The 19,239-nt window shown below is 44.1% G+C and overlaps 1 protein-coding gene across 34 annotated transcripts in view; it reads right to left on the reverse strand.

The window, feature by feature from the left end:
* Positions 1-6,684: 6,684 nt before the first annotated feature.
* Positions 6,685-19,239, reverse strand: part of lrrfip2 (leucine rich repeat (in FLII) interacting protein 2) — a 299,977-nt gene continuing 287,422 nt past the window's right edge. For all 34 annotated transcript variants that reach the window (XM_072467326.1, XM_072467352.1, XM_072467351.1 and 31 more), the window contains 4 exons: positions 15,267-15,387; positions 12,586-12,665; positions 9,294-9,398; positions 6,685-7,770 (listed from right to left, as the gene is read on the reverse strand). In XM_072467326.1, coding sequence (XP_072323427.1) covers positions 7,660-7,770; positions 9,294-9,398; positions 12,586-12,665; positions 15,267-15,387 — 417 coding nt within the window. In that variant the 3' untranslated portion in view covers positions 6,685-7,659. The remainder of the gene's footprint in view (positions 7,771-9,293; positions 9,399-12,585; positions 12,666-15,266; positions 15,388-19,239) is intronic.

Raw genomic sequence — 19,239 nt, forward strand, 5'->3', positions numbered from 1 at the left:
CCCTCCCAAACCTACAATTCTACCACTGGGCGGCGACGGCCGAGCGAATAAGGGGATGGATCAAGGAGCCAGAAGCCGAGTGGGTGCGCGCGGAAGGGGCCTCCTGGCGGCACTCCCATCCCCACCCAAAAAACATTCCAGCAGACTGGTGGCGATAGCCACCCTACAGTCCTGGAACCAACTACGGCAGCAATTTGGCCTGACCAAAATGTCAGACAAAGCTCCCATCTGTAACAACCATAGGTTCACACCAGCACTGACCAGCACTTCAAAAGGTGGAGACAGGACGAGGGGACACTGACAGTCAGAGACCTATACACCGACGGCAGGGTCGCGACACTGGACGAACTGACGGAGAAATTCCAGCTAGCCAGGGGGAACGAGCTAAGGTACCTGCAACTTGAAAACTTCCTACGAAAGGAGACAAGGACTTACTCACAACCGCCACGACAGACATTACTGAAGAGTTACTGGACGCAAGCATATTAGAGAGAGGAAAATGTAGCGACATGTACAACCGACTGGTAGAGGGGGCCGACACCGTACTGGACGCAACAAGAATGAAATGGGAGGAGGACCTGGGGATCGAGATAGGGTGGGGACTCTGGAGCGAAACACTGCATAGGGTCAACTCCACCTCCACCTGCGCAAGGCTCAGCCTGACGCAACTAAAAGTGGTACATAGAGCCCACTTAACAAGAACTCGTATGAGTAGGTTCTTCCCCGAGGTGGAGGATAGATGTGAACGGTGCCAAAGAGGCCCGGCCAACCACGCCCACATGTTCTGGTCTTGCCCCAGACTTGTGGAGTACTGGACTGCCTTCTTCGAGGCAATGTTCAAAGTGGTGGGGGTGAGGGTGGAGCCATGCCCAAAAGTGGCGGTCTTCAGGGTTTCAGACCAGCCAGATCTATTTCTGGGGAGGAGGGCAGATGCCCTTGCCTTTGCCGCCCTGATCGCCCGCCGTAGAAACCTGTTCGGCTGGCGGTCAGCAGCATCACCTAAAGCTGCAGACTGGCTGTCCGACCTCTCAGAATCTCTCCAAACGGAGAAAATTAAATTTGCCATCTGAGGGTCAGACGACGACTTCCACAGAACATGGGAGCCATTCACCCAATTGATCCGGGACTTGTTTGTGGCCAACAAACAAGCAGAAGAATAGTCAGGTAGCCAGGAACCAGGGAAAAGCAGCCAAAGCATGAGAGGGTGAGGTAGACCGGGAAAGGGGGGGGGGGGGTACAACTCAATCTAAGAGGAAGGAAAGGCAAACCACGGGGGGGAGGGGCGGGGGGGAGCAGGGAAGAGACAGGGAACAATAAAGGAGAGCCTGGGAGGGAAGGGGGGAGGCAGGGAAACCTGACATCCACAGGAACAGAGAAAAAGGAGAATACAGGTATTCACATACAGGCACAGCAACCCTGATTTAGACTTCATTACTTTCTCCCTTATTCTGACACCACTCATCATGTCTTTCTCAATCATCATTTTAAGCTTTAGCACATTACTTTCATTATTACCTTATCTGCCCTGGTTCCTTCCCCATTGTTAGATGTGATGTGGAGATGCCGGCGTTGGACTGGGGTGAGCACAGTACGAAGTCTTACAACACCAGGTTAAAGTCCAACAGGTTTGTTTCGATGTCACTAGCTTTCGGAGCACTGCTCCTTCCTCAGGTGAATGAAGAGGTCTGTTCCAGAAACACATATATAGACAAATTCAAAGATGCCAAACAATGCTAGGAATGCGACCATTAGCAGGTGATTAAATCCTTACAGATCCAGAGATGGGGTAACCCCAGGTTAAAGAGGTGTGAATTGTATCAAGCCAGGACAGTTGGTCGGATTTCGCAGGCCAGGTGGTGGGGGATGAATGTAATGTGACATGAATCCCAGGTCCCGGTTGAGGCCGCACTCATGTGTGCGGAACTTGGCTATAAGTTTCTGCTCGGCGATTCTGCGTTGTCGCGGGTCCTGAAGGCCGCCTTGGAGAACGCTTACCCGGAGATCAGAGGCTGAATGCCCTTGACTGCTGAAGTGTTCCCCGACTGGAAGGGAACATTCCTGCCTGGCGATTGTTGCGCGATGTCCGTTCATTCGTTGTCGCATCGTCTGCATGGTCTCGCCAATGTACCACGTTTCGGGACATCCTTTCCTGCAGCGTATGAGGTAGACAACGTTGGCCGAGTTGCACGAGTATGTACCGCGTATCTGGTGGGTGGTGTTCTCACGTGTAATAGTGATATCCATGTCGATGATCTGGCACGTCTTGCAGAGATTACCATGACAGGGTTGTGTGGTGTCGTGGTCACTGTTCTGAAGACTGGGTAGTTTGCTGCAAACAATGGTTCGTTTGAGGTTGCGCGGTTGTTTGAAGGCAAGTAGTGGGGGTGTGGGGATGACCTTGGCAAGATGTTCATCGTCATCAATGACGTGTTGAAGGCTGTGAAGAAGATGACGTAGTTTCTCCGCTCCGGGGAAGTACTGGACGACGAAGGGTATTCTGTCGGTTGTGTCCCATGTTTGTCTTCTGAGGAGGTCGGTCCGGTTTTTCGCTGTGGCGCGTTGGAACTGTCTATCGATGAGTCGAGTGCCATATCCCGTTCGTACGAGGGCATCTTTCAACGTCTGTAGATGTCTGTTACGCTCCTCCTCGTCTGAGCAGATCCTGTGTATACGGAGCGCTTGTCCATAGGGGATGGCTTCTTTAATGTGTTTAGGGTGGAAGCTGGAGAAGTGGAGCATCATGAGGTTATCCGTGGGTTTGCGGTAAAGCGAAGTGCTGAGGTGACCGTCCTTGATGGAGACGAGTGTGTCCAAGAATGCAACTGATTTTGGAGAGTAGTCCATGGTGAGTCTGATGGTTGGATGGAACTTATTAATGTCATCGTGCAGTCGTTTCAGTGATTCTTCGCCGTGGGTCCAAAGGAAAAAAATGTCATCGATGTATCTGGTGTATAACGTCGGTTGAAGGTCCTGTGCGGTGAGTAGGTCCTGTTCAAACTTGTGCATGAAGATGTTGGCGTATTGGGGTGCGAATTTGGTCCCCATGGCTGTTCCGTGCGTCTGGATGAAGAACTTGTTGTCGAAGGTGAAGACGTTGTGATCCAGAATGAAGCGGATGAGTTGCAGAATTGCGTCTGGAGATTGGCAGTTGTCGGTGTTGAGTACTGAGGCAGTTGCAGCAATACCGTCGTCATGGGGGATGCTGGTGTAGAGTGCCGAGACATCCATTGTGACGAGGAATGTTCCTGGTTCAACTGGTCCATGGGTGCTGAGTTTCTGTAGGAAGTCCGTCGTGTCGCGACAGAAGCTGGGTGTACCTTGTACGATGGGTTTCAAGATGCCCTCGATGTAGCCAGAGAGGTTCTCACACAGGGTCCCATTGCCTGAAACGATAGGGCGGCCTTGTGTGTTGGCCTTATGTATTTTCGGGAGGCAGTAGAGATCTCCAATGCGGGGAGTACGTGGGATGAGAGCACGTAGGGTGCTCTGAAGATCTGGATGTATTCTCAACTTGCGCTCAGGACGCAGCAGACCAGCTGCGGAACACCGCCAAACAGATGAGACAACAATACTATGCCACCTATATGCACACCAAGAACAGAAAGCTTGAGAAACTTGGCATCACCACCGGCAGCAACCAAGCCACCCCCGGTGTCACAGTAGAAAACAATACAGGGAAATCTATTGTCAACTTGTCAGACTACACCCTTCAACCAGACAAAATCGAAGTCCTCAGCAGAGGGCTCAATTTCTGCACCACCACCAAAATGGACCCCATCAGTCTCGCGGCAGACACGGAGGAATTCATCAGGCGAATGAGGCTCCGGGAATTCTTCCACAGACCCCAAGAGGCCAACAGCGAACCCAAGCAGACTACCAATGAACCGGAACAGCAGACCGAGAGATCTGCGGTGCGGCAACCGAAGAGGAAAGAGTCGAATTGGACCCCTCCGGAAGGCCGCTGCCTTAGACTTGACATGTATGCTCAAGCCGTCAGGAGTCGCGTCAATGCCAGATTCATCAGTCGCATTCACAAGACAGCCCCGAACGTCACCCAAGCACAACGCAATGCCATCCGCACTCTCAAGACCAACCACAGCATCGTCATCAAACCAGCAGACAAAGGGGGGGCCACTGTCGTACTGAACAGAACGGACTACTGCAAAGAAGTATACAGACAACTGAACAACCAAGAACACTACAGACAGTTACCCGCAGATCCGACCAAGGATCACATCCGCCAGCTTAACAGACTGATCAAGACCTTGGATCCAGATCTTCAGAGCACCCTACGTGCTCTCATCCCACGTACTCCCCGCATTGGAGATCTCTACTGCCTCCCGAAAATACATAAGGCCAACACACCAGGCCGCCCTATCGTTACAGGCAATGGGACCCTGTGTGAGAACCTCTCAGGCTACATCGAGGGCATCTTGAAACCCATCGTACAAGGTACACCCAGCTTCTGTCGCGACACGACGGACTTCCTACAGAAACTCAGCACCTATGGACCAGTTGAACCAGGAACATTCCTCGTTACAATGGATGTCTCGGCACTCTACACCAGCACCCCCATGACGACGGTATTGCTGCAACAGCCTCAGTACTCAACACCGACAACTGCCAATCTCCAGACGCAATTCTGCAACTCATCCGCTTCATTCTGGATCACAACGTCTTCACCTTCGACAACAAGTTCTTCATCCAGACGCACGGAACAGCCATGGGGACCAAATTCGCACCCCAATACGCCAACATCTTCATGCACAAGTTTGAACAGGACCCACTCACCGCACAGGACCTTCAACCGACGTTATACACCAGATACATCGATGACATTTTTTTCCTTTGGACCCACGGCGAAGAATCACTGAAACGACTGCACGATGACATTAATAAGTTCCATCCAACCATCAGACTCACCATGGACTACTCTCCAAAATCAGTTGCATTCTTGGACACACTCGTCTCCATCAAGGACGGTCACCTCAGCACTTCGCTTTACCGCAAACCCACGGATAACCTCATGATGCTCCACTTCTCCAGCTTCCACCCTAAACACATTAAAGAAGCCATCCCCTATGGACAAGCGCTCCGTATACACAGGATCTGCTCAGACGAGGAGGAGCGTAACAGACATCTACAGACGTTGAAAGATGCCCTCGTATGAACGGGATATGGCACTCGACTCATCGATAGACAGTTCCAACGCGCCACAGCGAAAAACCGGACCGACCTCCTCAGAAGACAAACATGGGACACAACCGACAGAATACCCTTCGTCGTCCAGTACTTCCCCGGAGCGGAGAAACTACGTCATCTTCTCACAGCCTTCAACACGTCATTGATGACGATGAACATCTTGCCAAGGTCATCCCCACACCCCCACTACTTGCCTTCAAACAACCGCGCAACCTCAAACGAACCATTGTTTGCAGCAAACTACCCAGTCTTCAGAACAGTGACCACGACACCACACAACCCTGTCATGGCAATCTCTGCAAGACGTGCCAGATCATCGACATGGATACCACTATTACACGTGAGAACACCACCCACCAGGTACGCGGTACATACTCGTGCGACTCGGCCAACATTGTCTACCTCATACGCTGCAGGAAAGGATGTCCCGAAGCGTGGTACATTGGCGAGACCATGCAGACGCTGCGACAACGAATGAACGGACATCGCGCAACAATCGCCAGGCAGGAATGTTCCCTTCCAGTTGGGGAACACTTCAGCAGTCAAGGGCATTCAGCCTCTGATCTCCGGGTAAGCGTTCTCCAAGGCGGCCTTCAGGACCCGCGACAACGAAGAATCGCCGAGCAGAAACTTATAGCCAAGTTCCGCACACGAGTGCGGCCTCAACCGGGACCTGGGATTCATGTCGCATTACATTCATCCCCCACCATCTGGCCTGCGAAATCCTACCAACTGTCCTGGCTTGATACAATTCACACCTCTTTAACCTGGGGTTACCCCATCTCTGGATCTGTAAGGATTTAATCACCTGCTAATGGTCGCATTCCTAGCATTGTTTGGCATCTTTGAATTTGTCTATATATGTGTTTCTGGAACAGACCTCTTCATTCACCTGAGGAAGGAGCAGCGCTCCGAAAGCTAGTGACATCGAAACAAACCTGTTGGACTTTAACCTGGTGTTGTAAGACTTCGTATTGTTAGATGTAGTAGTGATCCCTCTCATTGGGCCTCATGGTCTGGGTAACAAAGGAGTCCTGCAAACTATTCCCCTTTCCCTACCTCTTCTTGCCAGTTTATCAGGGGGCATTTGAAACCTCTTGTGATTATTAGTCTACATTCATTGTACACATTCAGCATACAGCCTTATACTGTTCAGTGAAGGCATCTGGCAGAACATTAACCCTGACATCTCCGCTAAGATTGCCAATCTTCCACAACACTCATAACTTGTGCAAAGCTATAAAGTTGAATCTGGCCAACCGTGGTAAGTCAGCAGCTATCAATTTAGTTACTGACCTGTTACAATAAGTGAAGACTGTTTATGTTTTTCTTCCTTCCGAACACAGAAGTGGCTGGCTGGGTAAATGTTGAAGATGCTATTCTAAGATGACTGCAGGCATCCTGCACAAACTATACAGCTCTTTGCTTCTAACTATTTGAAGACAGATGCAGCAATCACAAAAATAAAATTCTGTGGTCTCATTATATAAAGTGCCCACAGTTTCATTTATTGTCAAAACCCTCATTCACAAGCCTGTTTTTTTTTCAGAAAGACCAAACCCTTTTACACAAGCAACACAAGTAATACTTTGAAGATGCAGTCCAATATTTTATACAGCAAAGGAAATAGTTCATCCATTTGGTATTTTTTAATTTCATGAAGTGAGGAGAGCAGCAGAGATGCCCAGTTCCTGTTTTAAAACTAAACTGCTGGGACATTTGCAAAACGTATCAATCTTACTTACTCGAATAAGTTGTATATAATACAAAAGACAATTTGAAATTGTATTTTTGATGAAAAAAATGTATGTCACTTTTGGCAGATACATGTCTTAGAAATTTACCCACTTTGCTTTTTAAAATACATATTTTAGACCAAATCATTGGTCCATAAATTTTGTTGAATGAATAACCAGATCAAGATAATCTCCTTTGCACCATGTAAAAGGCACTTGAAGTGGGGATTTCTACATTGTGGGGTGCACAGAACTATTGGCAAATGAGAGCAGTCAGATTTTCAAAAGGGACTTGCGAGGTTATCTTTTGTATCAGTTCCGTTCATGCAGTTGTTCAAGGTCTTTAAGCAACCACTATAATTTCTAAGCAGCAGAAAGGTTTATGTAAATCAATTTGGCGTATTAAAGCCGTGAACAATAAAATCTATTTGTATTTACCTGCTAAGTCACTCATAACAAGTACACAACCCATTTCAAAGGCTATTAACCCACTGAGCTAAACAGGCAATACAGTTCACAATTATCAAACATGTAGACATTAGACAATGCCATCATTCTCTCATAAATTACAAAATCTTTATGCCAACATTTATAAAACTGAAGTCTTAATAAAGGACATCTTTCAGTGTTTTAAAGTGGTTGCACCATTGGAAAAGGTCTATAAATTGTGACACATTGAAGTTCTGCTAGTTATAGGTACAGTGCACTGGCTTTTTCATCTCTACTGCTGAGAGAGTAGTGCATTTCTATTGGCCTTCATCTTCTCTAACCGCTTCATCAAGTGGCTATTGGTCATTTCCATTTCCTCATTCTTATCCAACGCTGATCGTAACTGAGGAGAAATTAAGAGCACTTGGTAATTATCACTAAGCTCACAAACACTCAGAAAAATAACTAGAATTCCTAACTCCAGTTTAAAAACTTCAAATTAAATGTCCACAATTAGTCCAGCTGAGTAAAATGGCACCAGGTTGTTCTACATTCTGATCCAAATGCAAAAATACTCAAAACGCACACTAAATGTAAATATGAAATCACAAGAAGTTTAAAAGTCACAAATCAAAAGTCACCAACTTTAGCTGGGCCTGTGCCAGTTCCAATTGTCTTAAATCATGCACAACTACAACCGACTACAATGTTGAAAATTGATTCATGTCTCACATCTTGGAAAAGCAATGTTTTCCAGGCCAACCAAAAAACTTTGATATTCATATAGGGACTGCAGCGTTCAAATTAAATTAGATCAAAGGGCAGGGTTAATTAGATTGTGTGCAGAGACATAATTCAATCCCACCTGTAAAGGCATACATTTGACTTTAATTTTACAAATTACTTTGATATTATTAATCAGAAAGACTACTAACATTGCAGAAAGACGAGAAGTAGAATTAGCTGGAGCATAGTTCCTCCACAATCAGGTTAAGGAGTTGGGAGATGCAAATCGAAGGCACAACAATGCCACTACTGGAAAAATGGTGTAATTATAGCGTGCTAATCCTGCACAGGCAGTTACGTCATAAATATCATAGAATCCCTACATTGCAGAAGGAGGCCATTAAGGGAGCACAAAAGAGTGACAGAAACATGAATAGTAAGTTTGTGCAGTCAAAACGTTTGTGGAGTTAAAAAGTTTGTGCAAGTAAGATTTGTTAAGTACATCTGAGAGCCTTGGTTAGTCTTAGCAGCTGGTAGGGAAATTTAAAAAATAAAATCATATTTCTCTTGACAATGTATTACAGAACTGAAAATGAAAAATAGGTATTGTAGTAAGAAAAAAGCCAACCCTACGGACTAGCTGTTTTGTAGGGGATCTTGGGGTTAGCAAAAGTAATGTTAAATCATGGTATATAAATTATTTTAAAAGTACTTAAACACAGAATAATGTTGGGCAGCATGGTTAGCACTGCTGCATCACAACGCTGAGGTCCCGGGTCAGTGTCTGTGTGGAGTTTGCTCATCTCCCAGGTCTGTGTGTCCCACCTCCTCAACCCAAAAAGATATGTAGGGTAAGTGGATTGATCATGCTAAATTACCCCTTAATTGGGAAAAAAGGATTTGGGTACTCTAAATTAAAAAAATATATATGTTGGAAATTATATTCAAATAGCGTACAACATTAAGAGCAAGAAGCCGGCAGCTAACATTAGAAGAGCAGAGGAGCAAATAAAAATGAGGAGGGTAAAATGTGTTAAGTCAAAAGAATCGATGAGACAACTTCGGCAAAGAAAAGACCATTTAGTCTACAGTGCCAGATCTCAAAGAGCTATTCATTTAGTTCCCATATAGAATGACTAGAAAGTGCAACTTATTTCTGTAACTCAGAACATAGCAGCATTGAGTAAGCATTCTGCATACCTCTCGCTGCAACCTCCTCTTTTCTGCTTTTAGTTCATCCTCTATTTTTTCTGAGTTTTCTGTTGCTGTTTTATAACGAAATACCTGTCCTTCGAGTCTGACTACCTGAAAATTCAAATAATAAACAGAAACTACAATATTGCTGCCAATGAAACTGCAGGAAGATTTACCAACAGAATTATTTAGCAAAATATAATCTGGATGAATCAGTGTTTGTTATATCCACACAACTATGTTTGCGATTGTGAAGAGTAAGTCACTGCAATTGCAGATGCTGCAAAAGTTTCCTTATTTTGATGAATCCAAAATAATTGATATGGTAATACAGGAAAACATCAAAATCATTAAATACAGTTTATTCAAAGATTGCAAAGCACACCTAGCAAAAAGGGTTCAGTAAACAATGACGGAAAGCATAGCATACATATCAGAGACCAGTTACTGCAGTTGACTCCTTGAAAATTTGAAATAGCAGTCTATGGTGAAAACAATCTGCATTGATTCTACAACATCTCACTACTGCAGGATGTTACAAAACATTTCATAGCCAATAAAGTATTTTTGAAGTTTAGTTATTTATGCGTCAGTCTTGAGCCAGTGGCAGCACATCCACCTCAGAGTCAAAAGCTTATTTTCAGAAACTTGAACAGATAATCTCTGCTGGCATTTCTGTGCATTGCCATTAGAATGATGTGGAATTCCCATCTGTCATCTCAGTTGGGAGTTAAAGGATCCACGGTTCAAACTAATCTAGCAAGAGTACTCCCCGTATCCTGGCCAACATTTATCCCTCAACAAACACATAATGCAGATCATCTGATCATTCATTTCACTGTTGTGAGCTGGCTGAAAGCAAATTCACTGCCATGTTTCCTATATTGTAACAATAACTGCACTTCGAAAAGTACTTCCTTGACTGCAAAATGTTTTTGAATATTCTGAGGTCATGAAAGGTTCTATTTAAATGCAAGTCTTTTTCGGACTTTTCGCTGTAAAAAAGTGACAGTCAATTTGCAAAGTCCCACAAACATCAGTGAATTAATGACCAATTAAAATATTTTTAAATAAAAACCAAAATGTTGTTGGCCACGACACTAAGTGAACTCACCTCTCTTCAATGAACTTTTACACCCATCTTCAAAGAGAAGACAGGAATAAAAACAAACAAATGCTGGAAAAAACTCAGCAGGTCCAGCAGCAACTGTGGCAAGTGAAAGAGGTAACATTTCAGACTCAAAACATTGACTCTGTTTCTCTCTCCACAGATGCTGTCAAGACCTTTTTTGGGGTTTTTGCCATTTTTCTGTTTTTATTTCAGATTGCCAGCGTCTGTGGTATTTTAATTTAATATAAGAGAAGACAAGACCTTGGTTTAATGGTTCATCCAAAAGAAGCCCCCACCCCTTGTGCCTCACAAAGTACAGCACTGGGGTATCAATATAGATGTAATCAAGTATCTGCAGTGGACTTAACTTGTTGACTTAGAACTAAGTTTGCTACCACTGACCCTAGATGATGGCTCAAAAGTTTCAGACTCAGCTCCCTCCACTGTCTGTAATAAATATTAAACACAACTGCACAACAAAGCATTGTGCTCATCTTCGTAAGCAGGAATTTCCTTAGAGCATGATAGAAAAATAACTAGCTTTTTGAAAAGTTGCGGATTTTAAACACAGCAGATTGGTATAACTACATACGTCAATTGATGGTAAAACAAAGCTCAGTGTGTCAATTCTGTTTATAACTTAGGTGAGGAAGGAAAGATTGCCTCTATTTGATATTAAGCAAGCGTGCTCTTTGAATTTAAATTCACAATTGACCTACAATTAAGAAACAGCAAGGCAGGTTTCTACATCCTGGCTGAGCAATGAGAGTGTTGCATGAAAGCAACGGCTTCTGCAAAAAGGTTGAGTGAATCTGCATTTCTCTTAGATATCTCCCAATGATCAGCTGCAGGACAGCTTTGATTAAAGCCTGCCCGTCTTTTCTGGTAGAAGAAATAGGGGCACTTACAAGACCATAAGACATGGGAGCAGAATTTGGCCCATGAGTCTGCTCAGCCATTCAATCATTGCTGATATGTTTCTTATCCCCATTCTTCTGCCTTCTCCACACAACCCCCTATCATTTAAAGAAAGGACGCCCAAGTCTTTGTCCTCATGGCCCATGGAGACTTGGGGGAGACACACAATTTAAATCCATCATCCCCTGTACCTTCGGAAACTGGTTATATCATGAAGGGTTTATCCACTAAAGAGGCAATAGCCCTTTCCAAACAAGCAGGTCCATAAAACTTGAAGATACCATCAATTAAGGACTAAAAGTGTAAATAAATTTAAGTATGGATCTTCAAGAATGAGGGAATATACACGGTCCCAAAATGCAAATCCCCTTACCTAAAAGTGGTGAGAACGAACAAAAATTCATGTTGAATAATAGAAAACTGATAAAACACGACATAATTATAACATTGAATATGCAGGCATTTAAAATATTATACACATATACAACCCTCCTTTATTTAAGTAAAAAAAAAGCAAATTACTGCGGATGCTGGAATCTGAAACAAAAACAGAAAACACTGGATAATTTCAGCAGGTCTGACAGCATCTGCAGAGAGAACATGGATCTAACGCTTCGAGTCTGGATGACTTTATGTCAAATCCCCCCTTAGCCTCTTTGAGCTCAGCTGCCTCAGCATAGATGGAAAGCTGGATCTTTCTGGTCCGTAGATCTTAGTCCTACACTGTACAGTACTCAATGAATGATCAAGAAGTTTACTGCAAGTAGATATCTTTTTTGCAATTATACATAAAAGCACAAATTTTTAACCTGGCCTGTGCTAAATTAAGTTCCAAAGAACTTTCTGTCACCACACTGGAGGAAAAATATCAGTCTTACCGCAGTCATTTGTATCTTCAAACTCAGGCACTAAATATATTTCTTTAGACATCAACAGAAATTGGTGACATTTGTATCACATTTTAATTTATTTTAATTAACTAGCAAATCCCCACGGATTTATTCACGGCATGTTAGTGGAGCTAAAAAGCAATGCAGTATAGAAGATGCCCGTATAGAAATTTTGCATTAATTATCATTGTAAATATTTTAACGTTAAATGTTGCAGCAAGAACAAAGTTAAAATGCTGACAATAGAAATGAAATTTGGATATCTGTGAAAATACAGGCATACAAGTGTAATATAGTTAAAAAAAACATTTGTGCATAATTACAATACAATCATCATACTTCAGCATTATAAATGCCTACGGAATGAAAAAAAACTTACATTTTGTTCAACAGTTGCTATGTCCTGTTCAGCCTTAGACAGTTTAAACTTGTATTCACTCAACTGCCTATTTACATCTCCTGAAAGAAAAGAGCAAGGAGATGGAACACAAAACTCAGAAAAGTACGGTATAGTATGATTATAACAAGTCAATTTGATTTTATGAAAAGGAAGCCCTGTCTGACAACTTCATTAGATGTTTTGAGGATGTAACTAGCAGGGTAGATAAAAGAGAACAGTAGATGTAATATACTTGGATATCCAAAAGGCATTCAATAAGGTGCCACACAAAAGGCTAACTCACAAGGGCTTAAAGTGTTGGGGTGATTAATTAGCGTGGATAGAGAATTGTTTTGTGGACAGGATTCAGAAAGGAGGGATGAATTGGGCATTTTCAAGTTTACCACTGGGGCCTCATCCAATTACAGTCTACATCAATAATCTAGACAAAGAGACTGAGCGTACTGTATCTAAGTTTGCTAATGATTCAAAGTTAGTGGGAATGCAAAATGCAAAGACAGAAAAAGGCTGCAGAGGTATGGAAAGGTTAAGTGAGTGGAAAACCAAGTGGCAGGTGGAGTATAAGATAGGGTGACTCACTGGTTTTAAATATGGAAAAGCAGAATATATTTTAAAAGGCATTGTAGTCAGATGGCTAACAGCTAAATATCCATAAAATTTGATGGGAAAAGTAGCCAATTTTTGCACAGGAAGCTGTGGTTGCAGTTCAACAAACCAGCCTGTTGAATAAGCAGTGTGTGATAAAATGTACTCAGCATGAAACTGCTGTGGTTGCAGACTGTTAGGCAAAGGCAGATAAGAAGAACAAGGAGAGCTAATATATCATGTTTTAACTGGTAATGTGTAATCTGATGGCCCCAGGTCGTGCGTATACATGGCTAAGAACTTCCTTGATCCTGTAAAAAAACGAGATAAAAAGGGGAGGCGAGAAACCTCCACTGCGAGACCTGCAGGAACAACCATCGGGTAAAGAAGCCTCGAGTCCGGGACTCAGAAGAAAACAACCCATAGAAGGGAGACTGATCACCTCACCTTGCAACGGGTAGCATCTCAGTCCAGGCTGTGAGTCTTATGGTTCATTGTAACAAGTAATTAGTATTTTAACATTGATCCAATAAAGAGCAGTTCGATACTTGTTTAGTATTTTAAACATTAATAGTTTCAGTTATACAAAATATCTTGTGTAATTGTTTTTTTGTCCTCCATGTCAGTTGCAATTTAGCCTGAGGGCAACAGCATGTACAAGGGGCATCAAAGGTTAGCATGGAGGTACAGCAGCAAGCAATTCGGAAAACAAATAGCAAGCATGACTCCGACCTACAAGTCGCATGCCATTTCAACTCACTATCTTGCTCACATGCTTACATTGCTGTCCTCCGCCTGCTGCATGTTCCAGTGAAGCCTAATGCAAACATACCTCGTCTGCCAATTCAGCGAGGAGCCCAAGCAAAACTGAAATCAGGCGGAAAACTTTCCACTGGTTGGAGTTATACGTAGCACGAAGGAATATGGCTGTGGTTGTCGGTGGTCAATCACCTCAGTCACAGGACATCACTGTAAAATTTCTTCAGGATAGTGTCTTAGACCCAACCATCTTTAGCTGTTTCATCAATGACTTGCTCTCCATTACAAGGTCAGAAGTGAGGATATTCACGGATGAATGCACAGCGTTCAGTGTCGTTCAAGACTGCTTAGATACTAATGTGCACATAGAATCAGTACAGTGCAGGAGGCCATTCATAGAATTTACAGTGCAGAAGGAGGCCATTCGTTCCATCGAGTCTGCACCGGCCCTTGGAAAGAGCACCCTACCCAAGCCCAAACCTCTACCCTATCCCCATAACCCAGTAACCCCACCTAATCTTTTTGGACACTAAGGCAATTTAGAATGGCCAATCCACCTAACCTGCACATCTTTGAACTATGGGAGGAAACCGGAGCACCCGGAGGAAGCCCACGCAGACACAATGACCCTAGCCGGGAATCGAACCTGGAACCCTGGAGTTGTGAAGCAACTGTGCTAACCACTGTGCTACCATGCCCCCTCCCATTCAACCCATCGAGTCTGCACCAACAATCTGAAAGGGTACCCTATTATGGTCAGGCCCCCACCCTATCCCCTTAACCCAGTACCCCACTAACCTAACCTTTTTGGACACAAAGGGACAATCAAATTACGGCCAATCCACCTAACCATATCTTTGGGCTACACTTTTGAGCCTGATATGACTCTTTGGAACTGAAGAAAGGCAGAAACGTTTAATGCCACTGAGGAAGGGGAGAAGGGTCAGGGACAGGTAAAAAGGCAGGGGAGATTAAATAACAAAGATGTCATAGACCAAAAAGAAATGGTCATAATAGTAGTAAGGAAACAAAGTATTGGGCAGGCTCTATGGTCTCTTGCTTCATTTCTTATGTTATGTTCTTATGTTAACAGCCAAATGAAGTTATTTGGGAAAAGGATGCTTTTGCATACATTAAGCTCATTGACATCTTTGGCTCAACTACTTGGGCAAGAAACCAGAGATCCAGCAAATATCAGTACCTTCAGACAAGAACGAGTTGGAGAGGAGACTGATAATTCCATTTTCAATTATTAGTTAGCAGGCAGAACAGCTTTAGATTCCATGACATCTACACAGAATATGTATTGAACTTACTCTGCATTTCAAGCATTTGTAGATCTGTGCCATTTTCTAGTCGATCAGCATCAGTGAGCACATTCTCAATCTTGGAATTCTTCTGTCGTTCCTCTTCGAACTGCAATTTCAGCTTTCTGATCTACCAAAGCCAAGTGTCAAAGGATAATAAGTTCAAAATAACTGAAACACTGGGAGCACATACTTAGAAAGGTGGAAAATGTTATCAAAGAAAGACATGTCCCTTGTTGGGGGATGTAAATATACATTTTATGTATGAAGAAAACATTTAAATATTGAAAGCTCTTCTGGGAAACAGATTCAAATCTGACCACACAGGAACACAACGATTTCCTGCAATTAGCTGGGAGTTATTTTTTCTGCGGTATAAATTTGGTCTTAGTTTCTCAACAATTCACTATCCTCCCACTGTCTCTATCCCCAGGCCACATACTGGTCTGTTTAGTTCTCTGCGCTGAAGTGCTTTTGTAAGCTTGCTGTGATATGGAAACATCTATTTATAAGAGGAGATTTAAAATGAGTGAGGTTCATCGCATGAGTAGGAGTTCAATGGTCTTCTGCCAGGATTATAGACGCCTTAAGAAGGTTTGCAGTCATGAAAAATGCTTAAATAGCATTTTAGAATGGAAACAATCTATTGGTGATAATCATTAAGGCACACAAGAGTAATTTGTTTACTGTCAAGCAGGTTAGCTATTTGGATTGGATTTGTTTATTGTCACGTGTACCAAGGTACAGTGTACCTTGGGGCAGCACGGTAGCACTGTGGATAGCACAATTGCTTCACAGCTCCAGGGTCCCAGGTTCGATTCCGGCTTGGGTCACTGTCTGTGCGGAGTCTGCACATCCTCCCCGTGTGTTCGTGGGGTTCCTCTGGGTGCTCCGGTTTCCTCCCACAGTCCAAAGATGATCAGGTTAGGTGGATTGGCCATGATAAATTGCTCTTAGTAACCACAATTGCCCTTAATGTTGGGTGGGGTCACTGGATTATGGGGATAGGTGGAGGTGTTGAACTTGGGTAGGGTGCTCTTTCCAAGAGCCGGTGCAGACTCGATGGGCCGAATGGCCTCCTTCTGCACTGTACATTCTATGATAATCTATGACAGTGTAAAGTATTTTTCTGCGAGCAGTTCAACAGATCATTAAGTACATGAAAAGAAAAGGAAATAAAAGAAAATACATAATAGGGCAACACAAGGTTCACAATGTAACTAGATAACACCGGCATCGGGTGAAGCATACAGGGGTGTAGTGTTAATGAGGCAAGTCCATAAGAGGGCTATTTGCTATTTTTCCAAAAGCAAAGGATTTCAAGGAACAAAAATGTCACATCTAAATTATCCCCTACCCCCAGAATACTCTTAACCAGGACTAGGGAGATGTGTGTGTGTGTGCGTGTCCAAGCACAGTGCTAATCACCAGGGTGTGCTCTAGGAGGTCCTGGGCTCATTGGGCAAGTAGTCTGACAATCTGGATGGTTATTGTCCAAAGCTAATCTGGTACATCAATCATCCCGACTGACAGGCTACCCAGCCAATGATTGTGTGGATCTGAACCACAATGATCATTGGTTAATTAATCTGCTTGATTCTTAAATGCCCTCTGAAATGGCATGGAATGCCATTCAGTTGTATCAAACCGCTACAAAGTCTAAAAGGAATGAAACTGGCAGCGGCCTAGGTACCAGAACGAGAATGTAGGGTCAACATGGCTGGGTTTACCAAAGTCCTTGCACTCACATCTGGAGGCTTGTGTCAGAATTTGTAGAGCTGTCACAAACTAGTCAAGCAACAACCTGACATTGTCATGGTCACTGAATCATACTGTACAAAGTCCCAGACATCACCGTCACTATCCCTAGGTATGTCCTGTCCCACTGGCAGAACAGATTCACCAGAATGCTGGTATGGGAATATACAGTAGGGAGGGAGCTGCCCTGGGAGAACTCAACATGGACTCCAGACCCCATCAAGACTCATGTCATCAGGTAAAATGCAGTCAAGGAGACCTCCTGCTAATTACCACCAACTGCAACCACTCCTCCGATCAGCTGATGAATCAAAACATCTCCATTTTAAACAATAATTGGAAGACGCACGGAGGGTGGAAAGATCACGGGGACTTCAATGTCCATCATCAAGAGTGGTCTGTGGCAGGTGACGAGGGATCCAATAGGAGGGAACAACTTACTTGATCTCGTTCACACCCAACTACCAGTCTCAGACGTGTCTATCTATGGCAGTATTGGTAGGACTGAACACCAGAGTCCTTGTGGAGACAGTTCCATCTTCACATTTGTGGATACTCTCCGTTGTGTTTTGTGGCACAAACACCATGCTAAACAGGCCAGATTTTGAACAGATCTTGCAGCTCAAAATTGGGCATCCAGAAGGTGCTGCGGATAATGAACTGTGCTTGACCATAAACTGTAATGTCCTGGCCCAGCGTAACCCACACTCTAGCATTAACATAAAGTGTGGCATCAGCCATTGTTCAATGAAGAGTGCAGGAGGACATGCCAGGAGCAGCACCAGGCATACCTAAAAATGAGGTGTCAACCCAGTGCAGCTACAACACAGGACTATGTGCAAGCCGAACAGCAGAAGCAACAAGTGATAGACAAAGCTAAGCAATCCAACAATGAATGGATCTCGGTCACATCCAATCGTGAATGGTAATGGACAATTAAACAACTCTATGGAAGAGGTGGCTCCATAATTATCCCCATCCTCAATGATGGGGGAGCAGAGCACATCACAGTGCAAAAGACGAGACTGAAACATTTCCAACAATCTTCGGCTAGAAGTGCCATGTGGATGATACATCTTGGCCTCCTCCTCAGGTCCCCACTCAAGTAGGTGGCTCACTACCATCTTCACCAAGGCAATTAGGGATATGGAATAAATGCTGGTCTATGCAGACCAGTGACGCCCATGTCATGTGAATGAATAACTAAAAAGGTGGCAACAGATTCCCCAATTCCTCCTTTCTTGCGTATCTCATGTCAGAACTTGTTTGAGGAACTATTCTATTTTTGTTTTGTTGATGATTTCTTCACTTTAGACCTAGCTGAAAACTTCAAGAGCATAAGACAAGGTAAAGCACCAACAGTCTCAACCGTCCACTCCCAAAACGCCCTTCCCAACCTTCCCCGTTGATAGTGTGGGGTCCTGGGCTGGGTCTTTCCCAAAATGTCAGCACTCCCTCTTCGTGGTGAGGACCCTTCCCTGCTTCCTGCCTCTCAATGATATGGCATAGCCCCTTTCCTGGCTTCTTGCCCAACCTCCACCCTCTGGGCCAAGCCATTCTGGACCTGACCTCCTCACTCAACATGGTGTGTGGCCCCTTCCCCAGCTTCCTGACGCAACATACACCCTTTTGACGGTACGTGGCCCACCTCAGATGCATCTTGCTGTGGTCCCATGGTGAATACCAGTGACTAAGGAGAAGCAGGTGTTTTTCACTGTACCCGGGTCAACACTCAAGGGTAAGGCACTGTGAAGCCTATTGATAGCAACAATATGATTAGACTGCAACTCACTTGGACATATTCAATATTTAAAACTGTTAACTTGACAGCTACGTAAAGAACCTAGCATTAAACAGCCTTGAGTGTGCTTTAACATTGGAAAGTGAGTGGAATCATAGAACCATAGAAAAGTTACAGCACAGGAGGCCGCCATTTGGCCCATCTTGTCCATGCCAGCCTGAGGACACCTCAGGTGTCCTTTCTAATCCCACCTTCCTGCACCCGGTCCATAGCCCTGTATTTTATAGCACTCCAGGTATTTTTTAAGAAAGAGATTAGGGTCTCTGCCCCCACCACCAACTCGAGCAGCGAATTCCAGACTCCCACTACCCTCTGTGTAAAAATATCCTTCCTCATGTCCCCTTCACACCTTCTGCCACTTATCTTCGATTTAGATTTGTCACGTGCACCGAGCTACAGTGAAAAGGATTGTTCTGCGTACAG

The sequence above is a fragment of the Scyliorhinus torazame genome, chromosome 11, assembly GCF_047496885.1.
Source record: "Scyliorhinus torazame isolate Kashiwa2021f chromosome 11, sScyTor2.1, whole genome shotgun sequence".
Lineage (NCBI taxonomy): Eukaryota > Metazoa > Chordata > Chondrichthyes > Carcharhiniformes > Scyliorhinidae > Scyliorhinus > Scyliorhinus torazame.